Here is a 26892-nt window from a genome sequence, read left to right on the forward strand (position 1 = left end):
CCAAAAACTCAAATTACTGTTACTCCCAATACTCCACTTAGAGCCCTTCTCACACACTCTGCTTCCCTTGGTGACTGCAACCCAAATTCTTGATTTAGCCCCCTTACTAGGCACTACCCTTCTCCGGTATTTTTTCTTCAAAACTTAGCCCATTTTGCATTGTTAGAATTTTCCATTCTCCAACATAATTTTGCAGCCAAAGCCAAATTTCTCCCTTTAGCTTCCTGCAAACCCAGCCCACCTTTGGCTTTTGGTTTTGTTACCTTACCCCAATTTACCATATGAATTTTCTTTGCCTCTTCAGTGGACCCCCAAATGAAATTTCTATTAATTCTGTCTAAGCTATTAAGCACTCTACTTGGGAGAACGCAGCCTTGCATGACATAGGAAGGCACAGCTGAGAGCGCAGCTTGCGAAAGAGTAATCCTGCCAGCCATGGACAACAAATTGGCTTTCCATCCCTGGAGCTTGTTTTGGACCCTTTCAAGAACAAAATTAAAATCCCTCGTGGTTGACCCCGGGTGTTTTAGGGGAAAGCCCAAGTACTTTCCTAGGTTAGGGGTAGATTGAATTCCCAAAACCTCACACATAGAGCCACGTTGCTCTTGGTCAACATTAGGCGAGAAATATACTTTAGATTTATTATGGCTGATTTTCTGGCCAGAGAGCTCACAAAAAGAGTCAAGAACTTCTCTAATATTGCAGCAATTCTTCATATCCGCCTTGGCAAATAAAATTAGGTCATCGGCAAAAAATAAATGGGAGAAAGCAAGGCCGTTAGAGGAGGCCTTCACAGGATCCCATAAGTTTTCTTCACATTTTTCAGAGATGAGGAATCCTAACATTTCCATGCACATAATGAACAAATACGAAGACAGAGGGTCTCCTTGCCGAATACCTCTGGTTGGTAAGAATGGGTCAAGTTTTCCCCCATTGACAAGGACTGAGATTGAGGAGCTAGAGATACAGCTCATGATAAGCTTTATAAGCGCTTCCGGAAGCTTAAAAAGATGGAGGATATCCCGAATGAAGTGCCACTCAAGACGATCAAAAGCTTTTTCCAAGTCTATTTTTATGGCCATATAACCCATCGTTCCTTTTTTGAGGCTCATTGTGTGGATGAGTTCTTGGGCAATAATCATGTTATCCATACCCATTCTGCCTGGAACAAAGGCTGTCTAGAGAGGAGAGATGAGTGATGGCAGCAAAGGTCTAAGCCTCTTCACAATAACCTTTGTGATTACCTTGTATGCCGTGTTACATAGGCTGATAGGCCTAAAGGAGGCAAGGCAGTCAGCTCCAGGGCATTTAGGGACAAGGGCGATAAGGGTTTCGTTGAGGTGAGGGGGAATGACCCCATTTCGAAAAACCAAGCTCACTTCTTCAAATAGAGAGGTACCCACTGTATTCCAGTAAGATTGGAAGAATCCAGCGTGTAAACCATCCGGACCTGGGCTTTTAAAAGGCTTCATGCTCCATAAGCTCTCTTTAACTTCCTGGATAGATACATCCAAGGTGAGAGGGGTTACTTCCTCCAGATCAATATACCTAGGCCAAGTATGGATCTCCCAAATTTTCCTAGGAGCAGATAGGGCACTTGAAGAGAACAAATCAATAAAACCATCCCTGATTAAGCTTGCCACTTCTTCTTCATTTTGCACCCTATTCCCCTGACTATCAAGGAGATAAGCAATACGATTCCTTTTCCTTCGAATTAGAACAGAGGTGTGAAAAAATTTGGTGTTCCTCTCTCCTTGAATGAGCCAATTATATCTAGATTTGACTGCCCAGAACTCTTCCTCTTGATGCAAAATGTCAAAAAATTCTTTTCTGAGTTGAGATTCCAGAGCAAGCAAATGATCACTAGGGCAATTCGCAATACTGCTTTGGATACCCTTTAGTCTAGCTTCAACTCTGTTTTTCTTATGGAAAATATTGACAAAGACGTCCCTATTCCAGGCTTTCACCTTCTCTGTGAAATTGTCAATATTCCTTTTCAGGGTAAGGTTATCAGACCAGGCATTCGAAACAACATTGGGGAATAAAGGATGAGACATCCACATAGGCTGGAAGCGAAAAGGACTTGGGCGCCAAGTGGACGGAGAATTATCTAAATTCACCAGCAGAGGGCAGTGGTCCGAATGGGTGCGCACTAAGTGATGGATAGCAGCTTCAGGGTATAACTCTCTCCAGTCAGTATTGGCAAAACCCCTATCTAATCTCTCTTGAATATAATGGCCAATTTCCCTTTTGTTTACCCAGGTAAAACTAGGACCATGGAACCCGAGGTCTACCATACCACAAGAATCCAGACACTCCTTAAATAATTGAACCCTCCTAGGATTAAGGGGGTTTCCCCCAAGCTTATCTTGATTGGATAAAAGCTCATTGAAGTCCCCTAACATTAGCCAGGGAAGTTGATGAAGGGAAGCAACAGAGGCGAGATTATTCCATAATAATTTTCTTTCTTCGAATCTAGGGCTAGCATATATAGAAGATAGAAGCCAGGAAGTGTCTGAGGCACGTACCTTGATCAAAACATGGATCTACTGTTCCGTTTTGGCCAACTGAATGACTTCCACAGTATCAAAGTTCCACAGAAGCAAAATCCCACCAAAATACCCCACGGTATCAGAGTGTAAGGCTCCATCAAAAGGTAACCTGTCGATTATGACTTTTACCCTCTCACCACCAACTCCCGTTTCCGTAATGATCACCAGAGAAGGGGAGTGAGTATTTATCAAAGCATATAATGCAAGATGAAAACGGGGGTTTAAAGCCCCTCTACAATTCCAAAGAATGATATTCATTGAGTTGGATAAAGGGGTGAAAGATCGAACCTCATGAGGATTCTGAGTAGCCATTCGGCTCAGTAAGCTCCATCCCCACTCTCTCATCATCTTCCTGGAGTAAACCTCCCCTTCCCCAATGATAATTGCGTGCTGCAATATCCCTAGCGGGATTTCCCTGGAGCTGACCAGCAGGTTGAAAACATGCATCAGCCGGTTCACTTGAAGGAGTTTTTTGGATATCCTGTTTCCCCAGCAACTCACAACTGCCGATTTGGAGATCCAGATTTTCTTTTCCACGAGCTCCTCCACCAGACTTAATTCTCCCAAGTTTAGCACCAGCGATTGCGGAGATAGAGTTCTCCAATTGAAGATCTTTGCTTCCGCTTCCGTTGGTATGTCGGATGGGAATATCCACCAAGGGGATTCCCACTCCATCCAGGCTGGGTCTGTTAGGGGGAGGAACCCTTTCTTCATGCTTTCCGGCGTTAAAGGAAAAATGCTGCTCCAGGCCTTCATTTCGGCTTGATCGAACTAGCCCCACACCATTGTTGGACTTGCTTTTACTTGCTTGAGCATGCTTTCTGAGAGTACCATTATTTTCCCCTTTCGAAAAATTGCCCACTGATTCTTGGAATCTGCTTCCATGAGATTTTTCTTTACCTTTTCCTTTCCCACCGGGTTTGTGCAAATGGGATTTTTGAAGAGTTTCCACACCCTTCACAGGAGTAGACTCACTTGTGGGAGTGGCTGTGAAACAATTGCTTTCCCCAAAACTGAAAACCGGAGGGGACAGGTTTAGTTGGGGTGCCGTGTTAGTCTCAAAAGCATGGCCCTTTTCTGGAGAGGAGCTAACGTGGGTCTGCCCTCTCTGCTTTCTTTTCCCATCACTAGTTTCACGGGTCTTTTTACTGTCATGCAATGTGTCAGTGGGTTGCGCTCGAGGGTACTGAAGGTCTGGAGTTGCTGCAAGTTTGGGTCCCAGCCTAGCGTCATCTTTAGGCCTGATGTCACGTGTTGCTTTTGACTTTGCCCCTGCCTTTTTGCTTTTTACAATCATCCACGGCCCATAAGCCTTTTCCTCTTCACTTTCAAACTTTCCCGCCTTTTGGGAACTAGACTCATCAGCTTCTTCCACACTCTTTGCCACAGGGGTGGCTGCCGTTTGTTCTGGGGCAGTGGGGGTTTCTTTTACAAGGTATGGGCACCACTCCTTACGGTGACCCACACGCCCGCAAGAGAAGCATAACGCATTGATGCCTTCGTATTGGACTTCCTGAATGACTCCTTCAAGGAGTATTTTCCTGGCTAGGGGCTTGCTTAAATCAATCTGAACACATATCCTAGCGAACCGACCCCTTACCCCGGCAGCCGTATTCGCATCGATCCTTAGCACAGGCCCAATGGCAGCACCTATCTCTCTGAGGACACAGGGTTCATAGTATTCAAATGGTAATTCTGGGAGCCGAACCCAAACTGCCACTCGGTCACAGGAGGCTAGGGAAGGCTTGAAATTTGGCTCCCAAGCCCTTATGGTTAAGTAGTGCCTTCCTATAAACCAAGGCCCTCCCTTGAGGACATTATCAAAATCTTCAACCAACCCAAACTTCAATAGGTAGAAATCTTTCCCCAGATCAACGCAATCCAGACGACCAGCTGGTTTCCACAAACTCATAATTTTTGAATGAAGATAGTGAAAACCCACTGACCTTCCAAAAACCTTAACAATAAGGGCATGGGTCCATTTCGAACTGATGAATTTCCTTGTATCTGTTGACAATCTAACAGCTAGCAAGCCGTCGCTGAGCTCTCCCACTTCCTCAATCAGTTCTGAGAAGTTTTCCACCCTCGTATCTAGCTTGAAAGCCTGAGCAAAAGCTCCGGGTATGGCACCCACAAGCTTATCTCTATAGGAAGCAGGCGATCCTTCAGTCTCCTTCACTTTTTTTGTACTGCGTTGGAGTTCGGCGTCTTCTTCTCTCGACCTCTCGCGCACAGAGAACATAGTCCATTTCAAAAAAGTTATCAAACGACTTGTCTGAATATCTTATAAGATTTATTTTTTTAACTTCATCTAATAATGATAATATACTTACAGTTATAGTAACCTACTATCTTAAGGATAACAATAATTATATCAAGTCTCAACCTTGACACCAAAAAAAAAAAAAAAACATTCCTTGAAAAAATAAGTTTTTAAAATTAATATAAATTGTTGACCACCCTCTCCTCAGCTCACCCCGATGGCATGGTTTGTATTTGAGAGAGACTTTTAAAACAAATTCAAGAGAATAAAAAAATTGATTTCAACCTATGGTGTTTGTTTCTAATGATTTTGCTTACCATAGTTGAAATAAATGTTTTTATTATGCATTTTTTTAAATAAAGTCAAATTACACACGTATATATATCCACAATAAATTAACACAATATTATTATTTTTTAAGTCATAATTGAAAGAATGATGCAACCCAACTTTGGAGAAAATTATAGAGTCCTCTGGTAGACTACATCACTTGTTTAAAATTGCTGAGTCAGTGATTAATTTCTGTTTAAAAAAAATTTCTAACTAACAATTTTAAACAAGTGAAAATCTTTTAGTGGAATAATGAATCACATCACTTGTCCACCATATGGAAGTTTTTTAGTAGATTGGTGAACCACATCACTTCTCCCAACTTTGATGGATGACGTAAAAAATATCTACGATGATGCGTGGTGAAGGGGAAAAAAAAAATGAGTATAGACACCCATAGAGACATCATATGAGTGGAAGTCCCACTTTTCATGACCTAGTCAAAAACACAAAAACGCGCATACCATTAAAAATTATTTTGTTACAGTGTTTTCAGCAATAAATTTTCTGTTTTCAGCAAATTCTCCAAACAGGAAGAAAATGAATGTTAAAAATTTTTGAACTGGCAAGTAGCAGACATGGATCAAATAAATATTTGAATTTTTATTCAGATTGAGAAAATAAAGCTGCCATATCATTGGGTTAAATACACCAATACTAAAAAATCACTGATTAGGCTATCAAACTGATAGCCAAAATCCAGATGTTCAAAATTTAACGCTTGAACATCAACTATCTACTTTCTCCAAGGTTGAAGCAACAGATTTGTTGTACTCCTCCAATTCCTTCTTGTACGCCTCCATAGCTTCAGCAGCTTTGTCATTCCAAGCCTTTTTCTCTTCTTCACTCAGTTCCTATAATATCAACCAGCAAGAGATTATTAAAAATATGCATTTCCATATTATATCCATCAACTTGATTAAAGAAATAATACCTTCCACTTCACTGAAATTAGTGCATTGAGGGTAGAGTTGTTGATCCCTTGTCTCTCCTCCAATAAAGTCTTCCTTGCATCTTTGCTGCATCAACCAAAAGCATAATTTTATCATATTCAAAAACTCAAACAACTCCTATCAAAAAAAAAAAAAAAAAACTCAAACCAACCATAATTCACGGTAGAACTTTTACCTGAATAAAATGAATGAGGATGCAGGCCTCTTAGGCTTGTTAGGGTCAGAATTCTTCTTTTCTTCCTTCTGTTGCTTCTTCTTCTGGCGATCCACTTTCGTTTTCTGCACATTTTATAACTAGATTTTAGCCACAGTAAAGTTTGAGAAAGTACCAATAACAAAACCTTTTAAAGGTTGATTTTATAAAGAACCTTGATTATATTTTCAGTTTTCTCCTTCTTCTTGAGAAGCTGCAAGGCCTCCTGCTTCTGAAGTTTCATCTGCTCTTCCTCTTCCTTTCTGAGACTGGCAGTTTCTTCATCCTTCATTTGATTGTAAGCCTCCATTTCTTGCAAATACTTCTCCTTGTTCTTCTTTGCAATCTGTAAGTTTCAAACGAAATAAAATTATACAAGAATCAAGCTAAATAGAATCAAGTTCATGGTTGCTGGACAGAAAAAGGACAAAAGGTTTTATTTGAGAAAGAAGTTAACCTCTTCATAAGGGCCTTTTTGTTCTTCTGTCATGTTTTTCCACTCTTCACCAGTGATCTTTGCAATCTATTATACAGTACCAAATTCAACAAATTAGAGGAGACCAATGTTTAACAATTCAAACAAATTTGCAAATGTTGTGAAATTAAAGCACCTCTGAAACACTCTTTTTCTCTGCATGCAAAGCAGCCCGCCTCTCATTTGTGAACACGAAAAATGCTGACATAGGATGCTTAGGTTTCAATGGATCCTTTTCTTTCCTGTGAACAAAGAATCAGATATTTTATTAATGCTATAATCAGAGAGAGACGGAGTATTGAGAGAGCCACACAGATAATGGAATTTACTTGGTCTTCTTGTTTTCTTTTTCTGATTCTTGTTTGAACTGGAGATACTGTTCAAGCAATTCCATAGCAGTTTTCTGTTTGTGCTCCTCCTCTAAGAGCTTCATTGCTTCGGTCTCACGCTTCTCCTTAGCAATTACCTGCAAATAAGCTTCCTTTTCAGCCTGATACTTCTCCTCATAGGGCTTCTTCTCTTCTGCAGTAACATTCTTCCATTTTGCCCCCAAAATGTTTGAGATGTCTTTGAACTCTGCCTCTGGATTCTCTTTTTTGATCTGCATCAAAACCCCCCAACAAAATTACCAAAGGCACATGAATCCAAATATTTAGCTCAACTCTCAAATACCATTTCTGTATCTTACCTCAACCCATTGATCTTTGCACCATAGAATGTAAGGTGCAGAAGGCCTTTTCCTTTCAGGGCATGCCTTCTTCTTCTTCTCTTTCTTGTCCTGTTCATTGTCTCTCAGAGATTGACCAGCGGGGAAAGTCTGAACATAAAGACAAATTCAGATTAGGCAACCATCATATCAAACACTAGAAAGCAAGACCCCTACAATAGTATCACTTTGTTGGTTGCTAAGAAATACTTCTCAGATCCTGATCCAAGTTAGTAAAAGAAAGAACTTTATCAAGCAGTTAAGTTCTACATTTCATTTTTTCAACAATTTCAGAGAAACCAAAAGGAAAATGACAGAAAATGAAGAAAGAAAATTGTGAATTTAAAGATTATATGAAGAAGAATTAATCACTCATTCAGAAAAATCAATTCAGACCTTGGCAAAACCATTTCTTTCAAAATCAAACCCAAAGGACTAATTTCAAAAAAAAAAAAAAGATTATCCATTTTCTAAGCAACCAATCACAGTGAGAAACCCAGAGGACGCAAAAAGAGAAAAAGAGGGTGAAGAAAACTAACCACTGTGGGTTTGAACTCCTTCAACTTCTGTAACTTCTTCAATTCAGTCTGAAGCTTCTCCTGCTGACGGCCTCTAGTCTCAAGCTCTTCCTCCTTCTGCTTCAAAATCTCATCTTTGGCCTTCAAGAGCTCCTCAGTCTTCTCCTTTTCAAGCCTTAACTTCTGTAGTTTCTCTTGCATTTCCAGCAAGTCTTTCTCAAAAGAATCTTGCTCCGGTTGTTGCTTCTGCAGCTGTTTTGTCTGTTTCTTCGAGGCTCTCGCTTTGCCTTTCTTTGGCGAGGTCCGCGGCTGAGAGAGGCTCTCGTGGTTCTCCTTTTCCGGGTCATTGGCAGGTGGTGGTGGAACCGGGCTCGGAGAGACCTTTCCGGCTAAGATGTTGGCCTCGTTGGTCGATGGGGTTTTCTCCTTCAGAGCCCCCCTCCTGGTGCTCCTTTTCTTTGTAGGAACTGTGTCGATGGGCATCACAGCTACGGTCTCAGCCATTGTTGGGGATAAAGAGAGAGCGAGAGAGGCTTGAGTTGGTAGGTTCGTGAGGAAGAGTGAGTGATTTGGGTTGTGAACAGAGAAGGGGGTTTTATATAGGGAAGAGATGTGAGAGGGCCTAACGGTAAGATTTTTCAAATTCAAATGGACTATTGAGCGTATATGTTTTTAATTTGACCGTTGGGAATCTGGGAGCGGTAATTGAATTCTTACCAAAGAAAGATGGGAATTTGAAATTTTAAACATTAGTCTATGATTGGTTGGTTTTGGAAAAAAGTCACACAGTGACACATATAAGGAGTTACTAACGTTCAGATCCAAATCAGATAGAATTGTTAGGATAAAAATAAATAAATAAAATAAAGAAAAAAAAGTAATGTTATAGTCACATATTATTTTATAATATTTTTATAAAATGTTAATGTGACCAACCTCTTATTAGTTTTCATCTAAACCCACCATTAATATCACTTTTTCATTTACCAATAATCACTCACCACATCAGTAGTTTGCAAAAAAATTTGTAAAATAGTTTGTATATCTAGTATTATTAAAAATAAATAAATAAAAAGGAAGAAAAAAACTTTGCCATATCATTAGCCTAACTGTAAACAAAAAAGTCGTGGTTATTACACATTGATGAGGAGCATCTTTAACTTTCAAATATCATGGTTCGTCTTCGTTCCATAGTGAAAAGAATCTGGATTGGGAGAACCAAATTATGGCTTAATTATTCTTAAAAAAGATATTATGGCTTAATTAAATTATTTGCATATATATTTAACATTTTAAGAATGTAGACATTTTTCGGAGATATTGTGAATAATAATAATAACAGCCATAAAATGAAGAAATGGTAAACTACAAATTTTGTCCCTAATCTTTTCAGTTTTTTTCAATTTAATCCTTAACGTTTTAAATGTGTCAATTTAGTTCCTAACATATTGGTATTGTGTCAAATTAGTCTCAATCGTTAAGTGATAGATGGAAAATGCTGATGTGGCTAATGACTAAAATAAAAAATAATTTTTATGTCAACTTAGATGCCATGTGTACTGTTGACATGGATTAAACTTAAAAAATAAAGATAAAACCTAGCTTAATGAAGACACCAAATAGATCAAGTAAAGAAAAGATTATAATTAGGTACAAGAAAGCTTTGGATTTGGAACTAGAAGCAACGTTACTGTCGTTGAAGTACCTGCCCAGCCTCATAAATCATAACTGGTTTTATATAACCTCTATCAAGTTGCTTTCGATAAACATCCCTTATCACAATGAATGAACCACCAGCTTGGAGATATGCTATTCATCGTCATTGTACTTTGTTGTCACAATCACCTTACCAACAACAAGGTAAACTGAGTAAAACCCAATACCGAATTGACCAAATCATGCTAACATCCGCTTTGGCTTGTAAGGTGAATTTGTTCGTCCCAAACCTTGAAAACCCAAATTGTTCATCAATTCTATAACAAAATAATAATAATAATAATAATAATAAAATATTTTTAAAAATCCCAAAATTATCCAGCGGCTCATGACCAGATCGCTAGAGGACACAAGCTACTTCATGGCGACTCAAGCCATACAGCTCCTCCACTCACTCTGACGAAGGACCACACTCTGGCAATGACTACAAACTCTATGTCCCCTTCCCCATCGACAATCTGACCTTAGCAACAAAAACCCCCCACATAGATTTTGGGATCGTGATTCATTTAGGATTTTATCATAATTTTCCGTCTTCCTTAAGTTGAGTTTTGTTTGTTTTATTTTTTGTTTTTACTGTATTTTTTATTTTTTAAGTTTAATCCATGTTAAAAGTGCACGTGGCATCTGAGTTGATATATAAATTATTTTTTATTTTAGTCGTTAGCCATATTAGCATTTTCCATCCATCGCTTAACAGTTGGGACTAATTTGATACAGTACCAAAATATTATGGACTAAATTGACACTCTTGAAACATTAAGGACTAAATTGAAATACATCAAAAAGGTCAGGGATTAAATCTGTAGTTTACCCAATGAAGAAATTATTTGCTAGTATCCAAGTTGTACCACATTAGTGCATTACCTTTATCCCAAAGTGTCCTCCCCTCGATAATGTTATGCAACGTGGGAAAATTTGTTAAATCAAATCTTAGTCACTAACGTATCTTCTTCTTTTTTTATGAAATTTTTTACCTTTACCTTCTCAAATCAGTCACAATTTTCTAAGAGAGAGAGAGAGAGACCTATGGCATCTTCTGGGAGTTGGGGATGGCGGGAGCCACCAATGGTGATGGTGAGGGTGAGGGTGAGGGTGAAGGTGATGGTTTTCATATTTTCTTTCATTTAGGACTAGGTTTGTTACTAGAATATGACTCAATAAATTCTCAGACATGGCAACTATTAAGTATTGAGTGGGAGAACCACTAGGGATTACTATTGTGGTCCTCCCAATGGAGCAAATAATTTCTCAAAGAAAATAAAATTTTGGGGCCACATTCAATTTGGTTCTTACATTTTGGTAACAATCAAGTTGGCTTCTGTTATTTTCAACTTGAAGTCACTTTGGTCTCTACTGTTAACTATTAACAAAAAATGCCTATATGGTAAAAGGTGTGCATTGTTGGCATTCTCAAAGCTTACGTGGAAACTAAAAATAATAATAATAAATATCACTTCTGCATCTAAGGCTGTGTTTGGTTCGCGTAAAACCATTTACGGAAAATATTCTATTTTCCGAAAATGCTATTTTCCGGAAAGAAAAACGTTTTCATGTGTTTGGCTGTCACAAAATTCATTTTACGGAAAATTAATTTTGATGTTTGGTTCATTTATCATTTTACTAGAAAATGCATCAAATCCGACAAAACGCTCGTCCGACGAGCGTCCGACGAGCGGCGCGATCGACGATCGCGATCGCGCCGCTCATCAATCGACGAGCGCGCCGCTCGTCGGACGCACACCGCTCGTCGATCGACGAGAGACGAGCGCGATCGTGCACCGCGCCGCTCGTCGGCGCGATGCGATCGTCGATCGCGCCGCTCGTCGGCGCGGCGAGGCGCGATCGACCCTCTCTCTCTCTGATCTGGGCTCTCTCTTCTCTCTCTCTCTCTCTCTCTCTCTCTCTCTCTCTCTCTCACTTTTTCCAAAAGTAATTTGAAGTGAAAATGAGGGGAGTAAATGATTTCCGGGTCAAAGGTGAAATTCGTGGTCAACCAGAAATCATTTTCCGGAAAATAGTGTTTTCCGTGACAGCCAAACACATGGATTTTCCGGAAAACGATTTCTGAAATTGGTTTTCACCCAATTCAAACGCAGCCTAAATAAAACATTTTAATTTACCAATTTTAAAGAAATTAATTTTTTTAATTGATAAATTAATTAATTTTTATTTAGATGTTGATGTGGCATTATTATTATTATTTTAAGTTGTCACATAAGCTTCAAGTGTGCCAACAATGAACACCATTTGCCATGTAGGCATTTTTCATTAATAGTTAACAATAAGGACTAAATTGACTATAAGTTGAAAATAACAATGATCAAATTGATTGTTACCAAAATATAATAACCAAACTAACAGTGAGTCTAAAGTATAGGAAGCAAAATAATATTTTTGCCTAATTTCTAGCTTTCTCCTCCCTCTTTTTAAAGTTATTAGTACACTTGTTGTACTACACCATTTTCCCACATAAAGATGAGCGGTATACCTTATTTTGGATTTCATATATAAAATTGATTTTTATGTGAGAGAAGTAACGGGATATTCAAGATAAATTCTCAAAAAAACTAAGATTCAGAGTGGAAGTATCAACATTCAGAAATCCAATGCTCCAAACTTCATACCTGTACATTACATGATTAAACATTCAATATGCTGAATGACCAAAATGGTTCCTTATCCCAAAGGGACCAGGATTTAGCAGCCACCAATTTATGCTAAAAATACACATTCTCTTAACTTTCTCCCCCCTCTTTCTGTATCCTCTTACACATTTCACATAGAAGATAAATTCCGCTGACAGGGCTGGTTAACACCAAAGTCCAAACAGATTGCCTGAGAGAAAGATGAGTAGATGACATTACAGGTATACCTGAAAGGCCAATCTTATCAAACACCGGGCGGGAAATTGGGAATGTATCACTTGTTCTCAACTCCTGCAAGAATAATTCTCATATCCAATATTTTTCAAAACCTGAAATGGAGAACATATGTTTCATGCATCAAAACTATGGTTAAATAATTAGCCACTTACAACCATCTCCATAATCACATCATTCCAAGAGTCTATTGGCCCAGGTAAGCACCAGTGCAAACAGTCATTCTGAACTGTTAAGTTTTTGCCCTTCGCATATAGATAAAACTCTCCATATGGACCTGGATGCCCATCAGGCCGCAAAAGTGAAAGCATAGTTAGGTCAAGAAGTTTAAGGTTCACCCCGTTTTCAGAAGCTTTAAATGCTGCCTTCTTAAACTCCTCTAGCTCTACCTTACGCATAATCCTATTTGAGTCCTTCAGTTCCATCTCGCCTTCTTTAACTGGTGCTGTTCTGAGGCAATTCCCTCCACTAGACCACTCCCCATTCTCAAAGTGATCTGGCGTGGATGTCCTAAAAAATATCAGGCCCTTGTGATTGGACGATACTATGAAGTCCAATACAAACCGGAGGGATTTCCGATAAGCAAAATCAAATCCCAACTCCGTCAAATTTCTTTTAGGACAGTAATGACAGCCCAACACTGTGTCATTCTCATGATAGATTGAAGACTTTAGAAACTATTTCCCACTTGAAATTATCATGTAATCCAAATTCTGGTATTGATCAGTCCACTTCTTGTCAAGTTTGTCGAGATACAGCTCAACTTCAGATGTTGAAACACCATTAAAGTCCTCAAAAATATCTGCTTTTACAAGGAAGGGGGACCAAATAACTGAGATAGTGAAGTTGTAAGAGGGGAACTGCCATCTTTTGGACCTGTAATCTTCATCATGGTAAACTTGAACAGCTTGTTCTACCTGAAGGACATAATCATTCACTTGCACAGGTCAGACAATCCTCTAGTGCCATTTTTTGAAAACAATAAACTCTCCCACATCATGCTGCCTAACAACAATCGTCACCCATAATGAAGGCACTAAGAAAATCAACATAAAGTCATAAACGACACTTGAAACTTTATTAATTTATTTAATCAAAATATAAATGCAAGTCTCTACACCAATTCTAGAAAAACTGACAAAACAAAACTAATAATTAATAACCATCAAATTCACAAGAAAGAATTTGAAATTTAAAAATAAAAAATAAAAAACGTAATCAATAACATCTGCAAATGGACCAAGTGGGATTCATACAGGTCAAGAGTTACCAGCAATTGAGCCTGCATGAATGCAATGTTTAGCAGCTTCATTTAATGCCACTCAGTAAAATTAGGTAAATCCATTTGGATACTGCGTATCAACAAATAGAAATGCAAAATAGTGTTTTTGTGAATTGAAGCAGGGGTATCTTCACACCTATTTTATTATGATCTTGCACTACAAAAATAAAGAATGCACAATGAAGGATGACTTTTCTCATTCTAATTCAGTAATAAATCACAGAAATCTTCAAGTATTAAATTCTTGGATTTAAAAGAGGGAAAATGGAAATGTTGAATAAGCCACAGATAAAGGATGAGCTTATAGGAATTGAACTTCAGGTATTATCAACACACACACACAAGAGGAAATGTGGTTGGAGACTTCTAAGTTCTAGCACTTCTTAGAGTCTCCTTAATTAGAATAAAAAATTCATTGACAACCATTTCTATATCAGAAACCCTACTTTCTAAAATATAATATATTCATATTACCACCAGGATGTCTTGTGTGCATGTGTTATTACAACTGAGAGTATGCTTTCAACAACTCATGATGATTCCTGATTTGTCCCAGTTGGTTTAATGGAATTGTAGTCTATTCAAGACTACTAATCTTCAAGAATGAGGAAAAAGAAAGGAAATTTTGGTTTAATTCTCTGTTGCCACTTATTCATCATGATTCAACTTAAATACATACCAAATAACCACAACCGATAACAATGACAGCTATTCTACTTTAGCCGAAACTTTGGCTAAACTAGATAATAACTATAACACCTATCGTAGATAAAAATAGCAATCTAATAACAAACGATAATAACAAAAGATAACAACAACCTAATCTCCCAGTTACAAGCAACTGAAGGAGTCCGTTATTAAACTAAACTCTTGGAGGCAATCTTCTTAGCTAATCCACTGTTACTACTTAGCAGGTGAATGTAATCCAGACATGAGGCTCTAGGATACAACATTCCCCTCCCCTTGAAGAAAAATCTTGTCTTCAAGATTTAAATTTGAAAATTGTTGCTGGAGTGCATCATAGGGCTCCCAAGTGGCATCTTCCTCATTGACTCCAACCCACTGTACCAAGGCTTCGTGCAACACCTTCTTGCCATTCTTAACCCATCAAAAATCAATTATACATTTGGGCTCCAAGACCATTGCGCCATCGTCCCCCACGTTAGGTAACTCTGGTGCTACACGATCAAAATGTCCTAGCTTCTTTTTTAACTGCGAGACATGAAAGACCAGGTGTAATCGGGAGTGGGTCGGCAATTCCAATCGATAAGCCACCTTTCCCAACCGCTCAACAATCTGATAAAGTCCATAAAAACACGGCGAGTGCTTCATATTCCCTCGTACTCTTAAGGACATTTGCCGAAAGGGCTGTAACTTCAAATAAACCATATCACCAGGTTGAAACTCTAGCTCGCAACGGTGGCAATCTTCATACAATTTCATCCAATGTTGAGCCTCCAATAAATTCTCCTTTAGCTGCTTTAATATCTCATCTCTCTGTCCCAAAGTGTTCTCAACTTGCACCACTGATGTAGTTCCATGCTTATATCTGTGAATTGTTGGTGGAGCTCGCCCATATACCACCTCAAACGGTGTCATGCGTGTGGTGGTTTGATAGGAAGTAATGTACCAAAACTCAGCCTAGGGAAGCCACTGAACCCACTGTTTTTGTTTAGAACTCACAAAGCGCCTCAAATATGTTTCCAAACATCTATTAAGAACCTCTGTTTTTCCGTCACTCTACGGATGGTAAGCCGAACTCATATGCAACTCAGACCCTTGAAGACAAAAGTATTCAGCCCAGAATTGACTTATGAACACCAGGTCTCTATCTGAAACAATGGAACGCGGCATACCATGCAATCGCGCCACCTCTTTGACAAAGATTTCAGCCACTGTTTTAGCTGAATATGGGTGCTTGAGGCCAATAAAATGCTCGTATTTAGAGAGTTGGTCAACCACTACAAGTACCACAGAATACCCATTAGATGATGGAAGTCCCTTAATAAAATCCATGGAGCCATCTTCCCACACACGATCTAGGATTGGTAACGGTTGAAGCAACCCACCTGGAGTTTGAGAGTCGTACTCACTACGTTGACAAACATCATAATGTCAAACATACTCCAGAATATCTCTCTTCATTCTCACCCAATAAAAATTTGCTGCAACTCGTTTATAGGTTCGTAATGCTCCAGAGTGTCCACCAATGGGTGTATCATGAAATTCATTGATAAAATTCGTCTTGTGGCAAGATCCAGCAGGTAGAACCAGCCTCCCTGGTACCACAGCAACCCTTCCTTGTCTGAAAATTTCTGAATAGCAGCCTCTCCCCTTTTAATTGCATCTCGAAGGTCAACCAAACTTGGGTCATGACGGGCTTCATAATGAATTTCATCCAACCAAGTTGGTCGTGGACAAGAAATGGTAGCCAGGTCCCCATGTAACCGCGACAATGCATCAGCGGCTTTATTTTCTCATCCAGGACGATACTTGATCTCATAATCATACCACATAAGCTTCACGATCCACCTCTATTGGTCTAGTGTTGTAATTCGTTGCTCCAAAAGATATTTTAAACTTCTGTGATCCGTATGAATTCGAAACCTTCAACCCAATAGATAATTCCGCTAGTGATGGATAGAGTGAACAATTGCCATAACTTCTTTCTTCTTTCTCATAGGTTGATCGAGCTAAAGATCGACCCGATATGGCCTTATTGTAAAAAGCCATTGGTTGTCTTTCCTGCATAAGCACAGTGCCTAAACCTTTACCAGATGTGTCGACTTCTATCATAAATTGCTTAGAAAATTTTGGTAAGGAAAGGACTGGTGCTTGAGTCATGACCTTCTTGAGATTTTGAAATGCCTCATCTGCCTCGGCATTCCAATGGAATGCATCCTTCTTCAATAGCTTTGTCAAGGGTGCTGCAATGCTACCATAATTACGAATGAATTTTTGGTAGTATCCAGTCAATCCAAGGAAACCATGGAGTGCAATAATGTTTGTTGGAGTAGGCCATGCTTCCATGCTACGAATCTTCGTAGGATCTGCTGAAACTCTAGCTGCACTGATTATGTGACCCAAATATTCTACTTTTCACTGCCTAATTAAGCATTTAGATTGGTTGACATATAGTTGGTTTTCTAGTAAGGTGTCGAAAACCATTTGGAGATGGTGCAAGTGATCATTTTAATTTTTACTATAAACAATATATCATCAAAAAAGACTAGCACATACCTTCACAATCGAGCACGAAATATGTCATTCATGAGTGATTGAAATGTGGAAGGTGCATTGGTGAGGCCGAAAGGTATTACAAGGAACTCATAATGACCGTCATAGGTGCAGAATGCCGTCTTATGGACATCGTCAGGTTGCACTCGAATTTGATGGTACCCCGATTTAAGATCCAATTTAGTGAAATATGCAGCACCATGTAACTCATCTAACAGCTCATCTCTAGTAGGAATGGGATAACAATCCTTCAGCGTAGCACAATTTATTGCTCGATAATCAACACAAAAGCACCAAAAGCCATCTTTCTTTTTCACTAGCAAGACCGGTGATGAGAATGGACTGGAGTTGGGTCGTATAATTCCGATAGTGAGCATCCCCTTCACCGCCGGCTCTATCTCATTTCTTTTTAATGTGAGGGTAGCGGTATGGTCTAACATTAATCGGTCCGCTTCCTGGTTCCAAAGTGATCCGGTGGTCATGAGATCATGGTGGAGGCAATGTAGTGGGGATTTGAAATATGGCCCAGTACTGCTTCAAAAGTTGTTTCAAAGCTATTGCTTGGTTTTGGTTCAACGATTCCTCCACGGTAGATTCTGTAGGTCCAAGTAGTTGCATGACAATAGCACCAGTGTTGGTGGATGTCAACTTTTGAACATGATGTACTGAGCCTTGTGTAACCCAACCTTTATCTTCACCACATATCACATATTTCTTCCCTTTGTCCCAAAATTCCATTGTGAGTTTACTCCAATCATGCAAAACTCTACCTAAGCCTTGCAACCATTGCATTCCCAAGACCACATCTGACCCTTGTAAGTCTAAGGGGTATACATTGGCTTGAAATCGGTACTCTTGGATCTCCATAGGTACAGCCAAATATATTTCTTCACTTGTTAGCCGTTCGCCATTGGCCACCATCACCGCAAAGGTTGGAGATGCCGTTTTGCAACACCCCATCCGCTTGGGAAATTTCAAACTAACAAAATTGTGGGTACTCCCACTATCAATAAGAATATGTAGTGGTCTCCCATTGATAGTCCCTATCACACGCATAGTTTGTGGGGAAGATACCCCCATTAGGCATGTAGCGAGATTTCAGGAGTGGTGGTTGGGTCTTCCTCTTCCTCGGTTGTCACAATTGGACCATCAATCTCTATTTCTTCACCCATGACTTCGAGCAAATAATTCCTGCTGTGTCTTGCATTGGTGGCCTAGCCCAAATTTCTCATCACAATTGTAGCACAGTCCCTTGTCACGATGTGCTTGCATCTCTGTCCAAGAAAGTTTTTTAAAGGCTGGGTTTTAAAGGGAACGCGGGGCAGAGGATTAGGATGGCTGTATATTCCTTTGGTAGGTTGTGGACTGGGTAGGGGTTGGTCTTGTTTGGGTGGAAGTGTGTCGCAGCTTTCATAGTTTGTCTTCTTGTGAGCGAGCTAGACTAGTAGCAAGGACCAAGGTAATGGGTCTGAATAATTTAACCTCGGCGTGAATTTCTTCATGTAGTCCATAGATATAACTCCCAACGAGAGCCTTCTCTAGCCAATCTTGTACTCAGGCTACCAAACATTCAAAATTTGCTTGATATTCTCGCACTGTGCTAGTTTGGCGTAATTTGGCTAAAGTTTCATCAAAGTCTTCATAATCCGATGGCCCAAAACGGACACACAAAGCATGTGTAAATTCCTCCCATGAAACATTCGTCCTTGTTTTCTCAAACCACTGGTACCATTGAAGAGCATCGTCCAGCAAATGGAAGGAAGCAAGAGTTATCTTCTCACTATTCTCTGTCCATTAGGCTGTGTTTGAATTGACTGAAAATCATTTCCGGAAATTATTTTCCGTAAAATCCACGCGTTTGGCAGCTACGGAAAATAGATTTTCCGAAAAATCATTTCCGTTTGACCAAAATTTACACTTGTTGACCCGGAAATCATTTTACATACTTGTTTTACCTTCAAGTGATTTCCGTAGCTGTGAGAGCAACACACTCAACCAAAACACCTGAAACACAAGTCCAAACGCAGCGAGAGAGAGAGATTGTTCGCAGCGAGAGAGAGGGAGACCGATCCAAACACCGCGCTGATCGGCGTTGATCGTGATCGCGATCGACGCATCGCGCGATCGCGCGAAGCTTCGATCGTGATAGCGCAAAGCTCCGATCGCGCCGATCGAGATCGCAATCTCACCGATCGTGATCGCGCAAAGCTCCGATCGCGCCGATCGGCGTCAATCGTGATCGCGCGAAGCTTCGATCGTGATCGCTCAAAGCTCCGATCGCGCCGATCGAGATCGCGATCTCACCGATCGTGATCTCGCCTTCGTTTTTCCGGATTTGATGATTTTTTTCTGGGCTTTGTTTGTGATTTGAGGAATGTATTCGTTTGGTAACCGAGAAAATGTGAGCAACAAGTAGAAAATGTATTTTCTATGGTATTTTCAAGAACACAACCAAACATCAGAAAATATTTTCCAAAAATTTTTTTGAAATACAACCAAACACATGAAAATATTTTCTTTTCCGAAAAATAGCATTTCCGGAAAATATCTATTTTCCGGAAATGCTTTTACACGAACCAAATGCAGCCTTAATAACAGAAGAATTTTTATGCCTTGTAGATCCATCCCGTTGGGTCTTCTCCATTGAATTGAGGAAAATCCACCCAAGAAAATTGAGTTTGTATTCCCCCAATAGTTCCTCCATTAGTCCCTTTTGATCCATGATTACGGCTAGCAAAGTGTTCTCCATTATCGTGATTCCGGCTAGCTAAGCCTTCTTCGCGGTGGCTGTTGTGAGCAGTTGAGTTTCTTTGGCTGTCCATCCCTTCAATTCTTCTTCCCATTTGAGCTATTATGTTGGCAAGGGCCTCTACACTCTCCTTATATCAATAAACTCCGTAGCGAACTCTTCTCCTGGGACTTCGATCTGTCTCCGGATAAAATGGTCTCTAACCTCCAAGGCTACTATCCGATCCTCGTTAGTTGTTGAATGAGTAGGTGGTGGGTTGTTTGTCATTCTAGCTCTGATACCAAATGATCTGTCCTAGTTGGTTTAATGGAATTGTAGTCTATTCGAGACGACTAATCTCCAAGAATGAGGAAAAATAAAGGAAATTTTGGTTCAACTCTCTGTTGCCTCTTATTCATTATGATTCAACTTAAATACATACCAAATAACCACAACCGATAACAATGACAGCTATTCCACTTTAGCTGAAACTTTGGCTAAACTAGATAATAACTATAACACCTATCTTAGATAAAAATAGCAATCTAATAACAAATGATAATAACAAAAGATAACAGCAACCTAATCTCCCAGTTACAAGCAACTAAAGGAGTCCTTTATTAAACTAAACTCTTGGAAGCAATCTTCTTAGCTAATCCACTGTTACTACTTAGTAGGTGAATGTAATCTGGACATGAGGCTCTGGGACACAACATATTCCTTAGATTCATTGATGTGAGTACTTCAAAGAAACAAAAGCATCAACAGTGTGACAAACAATTGCTATATAAAATACATTTATAATGCCTCTAAACTAGTACAAACCTACGAAGATAGTCATAGCGCAGAAGCCAAATTCTTGAATTGGCTTGAGGGCTTAAAGTAGCAAACATCATCTTATAGCAAAAAGGTTTCATTAGGATCGCAATTATGCTAAATTAAAATTTTACATGTTAAAAAAAAATTATGTATAGTGGATTACATTCCCCCTACTATTTACAAATAATAAATTATGTAAGTGCTCAGGAAAAGATAAATCACACAAATCATATATACAATTGAAACCCAAAAAAAAAAGTTAGTACGGACAATGAAAGCTCGAAAATGTGTTAAAAAACACAAGAGCTGTTTAGACCCTCAAATTAAAGTTACGACTCGATAGATTTTACACTAACTTAATTCTAAGTGCAGAATAGTATAAATGCGAGCAAATAAACAAACAAGCTACTCAAACACATATTCATATAATCACAGCAGTAAAATGAAATGTAAAAGAGTAGAGAAGAAGAATGCAAACACAGATAACACACCGATGTGTTATCGAAGAGGAAACTGAAGAACTCTATGAAAAACCTCTCCGCCGCCCTCCAAGCGGTAATCGATCCACTAGACAATCAGTTGGGATACATGGGTTAACAAGAGACCCTCCAAGCTTAATCTACCAGCTGTACCTAAGCCCTCCAAGCTCCTACTCCAACAAGACTTCTCGGAACCGTGTCTTGTCTAGCTCTCCGGATCCCGCAACAAGCTCCATGTTGCATCTGTCATCCTTGGCTTCTTCCAATGCTTCCTAGCAACACCAAAAACACTCACTACATTGAAAATGTGTGGATTGTATTTAGGTACAAATCTCCTCTCAAGGTATGATAATGGGAGAGGGGAGGAAAAGAGGCTACAATGATTTCTCACTAAGGATAAGTAGCTCTCTCTCAAAAAGATGGGAGTGTGTTGTAGAAAACCTATCTAGGGTTTTTCTCTTTGAATGGCCTTCTTTACATTTATGGGTAATGAAGGTATATATAGTATGGGTGAAGGGTAGGGAAGTCACACTAATAAATCCTCCAGGCAGAATATTTCGTGACTGTCTCGCGGGAAGGCCTTACCTACGAGACACTCGCGAAAACGACAACCTGGCATGACTCTTCAGCTTCCAGTCATGTGCTCCTCACGTGGCTCTTTCACGGCTTAGCTTCTCGCGAGCTTCTCGCGAAATCCACTGATTCTTCATTTAAGCTTGAGTCTTCACCAACTTAATACTAAACCCAATACAATAAAATCCCACAAAGTGCAAGGATATAAATTAAAGCAATTACAACACTTTTTATCACAGAATAAAGCCAACATAAAACATAGTTGTAAATCACAACTTTACATACAGGACCTACTCACATCATGTCCAAAAATCCAAATTCAAGACTTAATATTGCTACAACAATCTTAACAAGTACCTGCGAGAGCATGCAGAGCAATGACTGGACATGGTTGCGAGATATTGAATCACCAATTAATGCCCATGTTTTGTCCCTCATCGCCCCAAGGAATCTCTCTAGATGAAAAGGCGGTAACTCACAATCTCTTGGATTCCACCTCCAGTATAGGTATCCTGTATCTGACCGCCCATTATTAATGCAATTCTGAAGACCTTCAATTAATGAGCAGCTTCGATTAGTGTACGTAGGACTTGATGGGTTAGGTATCCAATCCCCAGTAAGAAGATCACATTTTTCTGCAACCAGATTTGACTTCCATTCAATACAAAATGGAGAATACCACTATAAAGAGAATCAAACTAGGAAAGAGTGACTTCATTTGAGTGTCATACCGTGTCAAACACGCATCGAACATGCGTCGGACAGCCGGGACAAGAGAACAAAAAGAATCTAATACCCTTTCACAAAACACAGAAAGCATTCATGCTTTAAATAGTAATAATGCATTTGAAAATTTAATAAATATCTTTATTCTTGATTTTTATCATAATTTCCAAACATCCTTTAATAGTAGAGGATTTGATTTATTATCCATTGACCACATTGTTACTCTTAGTTTGATATGTGTGTGTGTGTATAAATAAAATTGTATGAAAATAAATTATTATTAATATATAAAAATATGAATAAAAATATATTTAATAAACGTATCATGTCGTACCTGTTTCCTATTTTTTCAAAAATTGATGTGTTGTCGTTTCATACTTGTACCTGTTCCCGTATTCATGTTCTTACTTCTTAAGAATCAACAAAATCTTGATGAGGAAAAATTTCATGAAAACTAAACTGGTAACCAATCATAGTAGACTACAGACAACACTAGATCAATGAATCATGCAATACGCTAATAATAAGAAACATACAAATTAGAACAAAACCCATTAAAATTTTCTAGTAAAACCATCACACTTCTATGCATGAGTTAAAAATTTAAAATCAACCAACTTTAATTAACTGCGCACTTTCTTTAATACAAGATAGAAATTCTACTCTAACCTAATCTAAGTGTATATATGTATGAAGTTCTCTCCTAAAGACTTGAACCTCAACCCCCCACCTCACAAAAACTTTGTACTTGTTAAGTAACCATTATGCCAAGGGTGCGCGATGATAACTACACTCTTCCAAAAAGAAACCAACAAAATCCACAAAACCATTTATGGTCAATAGATCTCAAACCAATCTCAAGTATCCATCTCCAAACCACATTCTTCAAGAATAGAAAGTTTTGACTTTTCTTGTGCATCCAATGTTAAAATTCAAAGAAAATGTAAAAAGAACAAACCTAATAAAATTTTCCGGTAACACCATCACTACATCACACTTCCATGCGTGAGTTTTGAAATAACACCATCACTGCATCACACTTCTATGCATGAGTTTTGAAATAACCGATGTAAACTAACTACACACTTCTAAAAGAACTAACAAAATCCACAAAAACATTTATGGTCCATAGATTTCATACCAATCTCAATTATTATTCTCTATACTACACTTTTCAAGAATAGTAAGTTTTATTTTTCTAGTGCGTTCAATGCTAAAACCAGTGGTGGCTTTAAGAATCATTTTTAGGGTGCTTACTAACAAACATAAATTATACAAAATCTAATGAATAGATAAGTTGAATATATCAACATCACCAAAAATCGAAAATATATAACGTATTACAATTTCTTTCTACTAACAAAGAAAAAAAAAATTAATTGATAAGAGATAAAGTGGGAATTGATGATGTGGAGATAAAAGTAATAAAGTGAGAGAGAATCGAAAATGAAAATAGAGAAGAGAAAATGGAGAGAGAGATGATATTTGCTACAAATGCGAATCCATACTCTAGGGAGAGCAAAATTATTATGACTGCAAAGTCAAAGAGAGCCTAACTGTCGACACCGCCAAGGAGAGACCACAATATTTCTCTTGGTACATTTATTAAGAAAAATTGAAATTAAGGATTATTTTTATGTAATAGGTTGAACGAGTTACAAAATAAAATTAAATGATTAGGGTTTTTTTTTTTTTAATAAGCTTTTTGTTGAATAATTTTTTCACTTGATATTGTTTGGTCTAATCTTGTTTTTGTTTGGATTATTTTTATTGTTATTTTTGCTAATTTTTATTGTTGTTATTTAAGCCCTTTTTTTTTGTTAAAGGGGTTAAGAGTTATGTTTGAGAGAGCAAAATCATTTTTGGAGTAATGCTATGTCTACAATATTATTGGTGGGTTAAAAAGTGATGTCAGTGTTGAACCCAAATTTGAATTAGTAACAACTTACCATATATGACTTTTTGTGAAAATATTGTGAATGTAGCATTACTATTATTTTTTGTTAAACTTAAATCCTTATAATTCTCAAGTCATGATGTTCAATATTTTTATTAGGCGGTCAAAATAAGTTAGTTTAGTATATAAATTTTTTTAAAGGAAAACTGTATTTTATTGCATTTTACCATCCTAAACTATGCCTCATATTATACTTTGCACCCTCAACTTTTCAAATGTACATTTTGTACCCTAAACTATGACCATTGTTACACTTTGCACCACTACATCAAGTTTGCTTGGATAGAAATCCAAAATTTAGGGTGTAAAGTATAATTGGGAGTATAATTTAAAATGGTAAAGTGTAATTTTTTCTTTGTTTTTAAGGGGTTAAGAAAATAGGCAATTGAGTCTTTTCAAGTGATGTCATGCTTTTCCATTCAAGTTAACAACAAATATGCCGTTAGGGTACAAAATGTAACAAGAGTCATAATTTTGGTATAATTTTTTTTTTTTTTTTGAGAAAGATAATTTTGGTATAATTAAGAGTATAGTTTAAAGCAATAAAATGTAATTTCTCTTTTTTTTCATATATATATATATATATATATGTCTAATTAATGTATGTCCTAAGAGTACACATTAATTATCTATTTTTGAAAACATTTTATGAAGAATTGAAAAAATTGTCAAAAAAATAGGTAACTTTTTCATTTTTTCATAAAAATTTCTTAAAATAGTTGCCAACACATGCCCTGAAAGCACGCATTAATAAAACCATAAACACGCACTTTTTTTTTTGTAAGCGAAGGGTCCTGTCACCATCTGACTTATACATGGAACCGCCCTTAAAACCCAAAGATAATGTAAAAACAACAAAACCCAACAAAGATTAGCTGGATTCAAATTACCTTTTGGAGGCACCTGATCTTTATTTTCTTGAACTTGCACAAAAACAGGTGGGTTTAGAGTTGGGTTTGGGTTTGGGTTTGGGCTTGGGTTTGAGTTTGGATTTGGATTTGGAACCACACTTTTCTGGGCAATAGGTGTTTCTTCTAAGATGGGAGAAACAGTTTTGGAGTTTGGGTTTGGACTTGGAATAGGAATTGGAATTGGAACCACACTTTTCTGTTCAATAGGGGTTTGTTCTAAGATGGGAGAAACTGTTGTGGAACGAAAGAAAACGAGATGAAAAGCAAAACCCATTAATAGAATGGGAAACACTAACTTCAGAAGCATATGGTTCTGTTTGTTTCGAAACCAATTGAGCTTCATTTTCTACCCACTGAAATACTTGAACTTGCTGCTCGCTATTTTTTGGAGCTTGCTTTTAAATATAGTCTTTTGAGCTAAAATTCTTGAACATGCATAGGAGGGAATAAGGATGGTATAAATTGGAGAATAGATTCAGGTGACCGACATTGAAGTACGATATAAAAAAATGTATATGCCATTTTAAGAAAATTGCCATGATTGTTGAGAATAGACACTCAAGAAGTAAAATACGAGGAAATTAGTTTAAAAAGAGAAAGGAACGGGTTTGGGTGGCACTGTTCATGCCGCCCATGCATGGCATGCCCTCTGGGAAAACGCTGGCAAGCCCATGTCATACTTATGAGCACGCTAACAAGGGTTTCAAAATTAACATTTTTAGAAAAAAAAATATTTTAAAATATATATATTTTCTAAAAAACTATCACATTTTCATGCCTAGCAACCTTAAAATAAACTAGTCGCTAACCCGTGCGATGCACGGGCTAGTTAAATAAAAAGATAATTAATCAACCACATGGTAAAAAAAAAAAATTAAAAGAACCAATAAGAGACTAATTTGTTCATCAAGTAATCAATCTAAGTAGCATTATAGCTCATGTACAAAACCCCATAGTAACAATCGGAAATTAAGCGAAAATTGAAATTAGTAAATATATCTTTGACTAAAAAAATCAAAACAGGAAAGAGGACAACAAAAATCAAATAATAAGTCATAGATTAAAACCCAAAATGCCCAACAAAAACAATGAAATTTCCCATTTTTTAATCTAATGAAAGCAAACCTAGATTATAAATCAATCAGGACTGCCCAAATTTTGATCGCATAAACACAATAAACCTAAAAACAAACCCTAGAATATGAAACTAAGATCAAAAACGAAAAAACAGAAGGTAAATAATAGAAAGATTCAAAGAGAGAGAGAGTAGAAACATTGTGGATTTGAAATTTTCTCCACTACCTTCTTGTCTAATAACCCAGATATCAAGCCAAATAAACAAAAATAAAAAACAAAATAGAATAGAACAGAACATGAAACTGAAACTTACCGACAACTTTGTGGAACCGGAAGACTCTATTCTTTATATCTCTCTCTCTAGTAGTTTTTTATTTAATATAGAGAAGTAGAGTATCGGGTTTAGAGTTTAGAAAAGTTTTAATATAGAGAAGTAGAGCACCGGTATTAGGGTTTAGAAAAGTTTTATTATTATTATTATTATTATTATTTTAATATTATGCTGACGTGGAAAA

The 26892-nt window shown here is 37.9% G+C and overlaps 1 protein-coding gene and 1 pseudogene across 1 annotated transcript; both read right to left on the bottom strand.

Moving 5' to 3' along the window:
* Nucleotides 1–5724: 5724 nt before the first annotated feature.
* LOC115975326 (high mobility group B protein 6-like) lies at nucleotides 5725–8570 on the bottom strand. The gene is made up of 9 exons (XM_031096060.1): nucleotides 8012–8570; nucleotides 7455–7583; nucleotides 7096–7367; nucleotides 6903–7008; nucleotides 6749–6814; nucleotides 6467–6637; nucleotides 6274–6377; nucleotides 6080–6164; nucleotides 5725–5999 (listed from the first exon to the last, which is right to left on the bottom strand). The coding sequence occupies exons 1-9, from the start codon at nucleotides 8492–8494 to the stop codon at nucleotides 5874–5876; spliced, it is 1542 nt and encodes a 513-aa protein (XP_030951920.1). The 5' UTR covers nucleotides 8495–8570; the 3' UTR covers nucleotides 5725–5873.
* Nucleotides 8571–12731: 4161 nt separating this feature from the next.
* On the bottom strand, nucleotides 12732–25643 carry LOC115975328 (annotated as a pseudogene).
* Between the last annotated feature and the right edge of the window lie 1249 nt (nucleotides 25644–26892).

This window comes from Quercus lobata, chromosome 2 (assembly GCF_001633185.2).
Source record: "Quercus lobata isolate SW786 chromosome 2, ValleyOak3.0 Primary Assembly, whole genome shotgun sequence".
Taxonomy (NCBI): domain Eukaryota; kingdom Viridiplantae; phylum Streptophyta; class Magnoliopsida; order Fagales; family Fagaceae; genus Quercus; species Quercus lobata.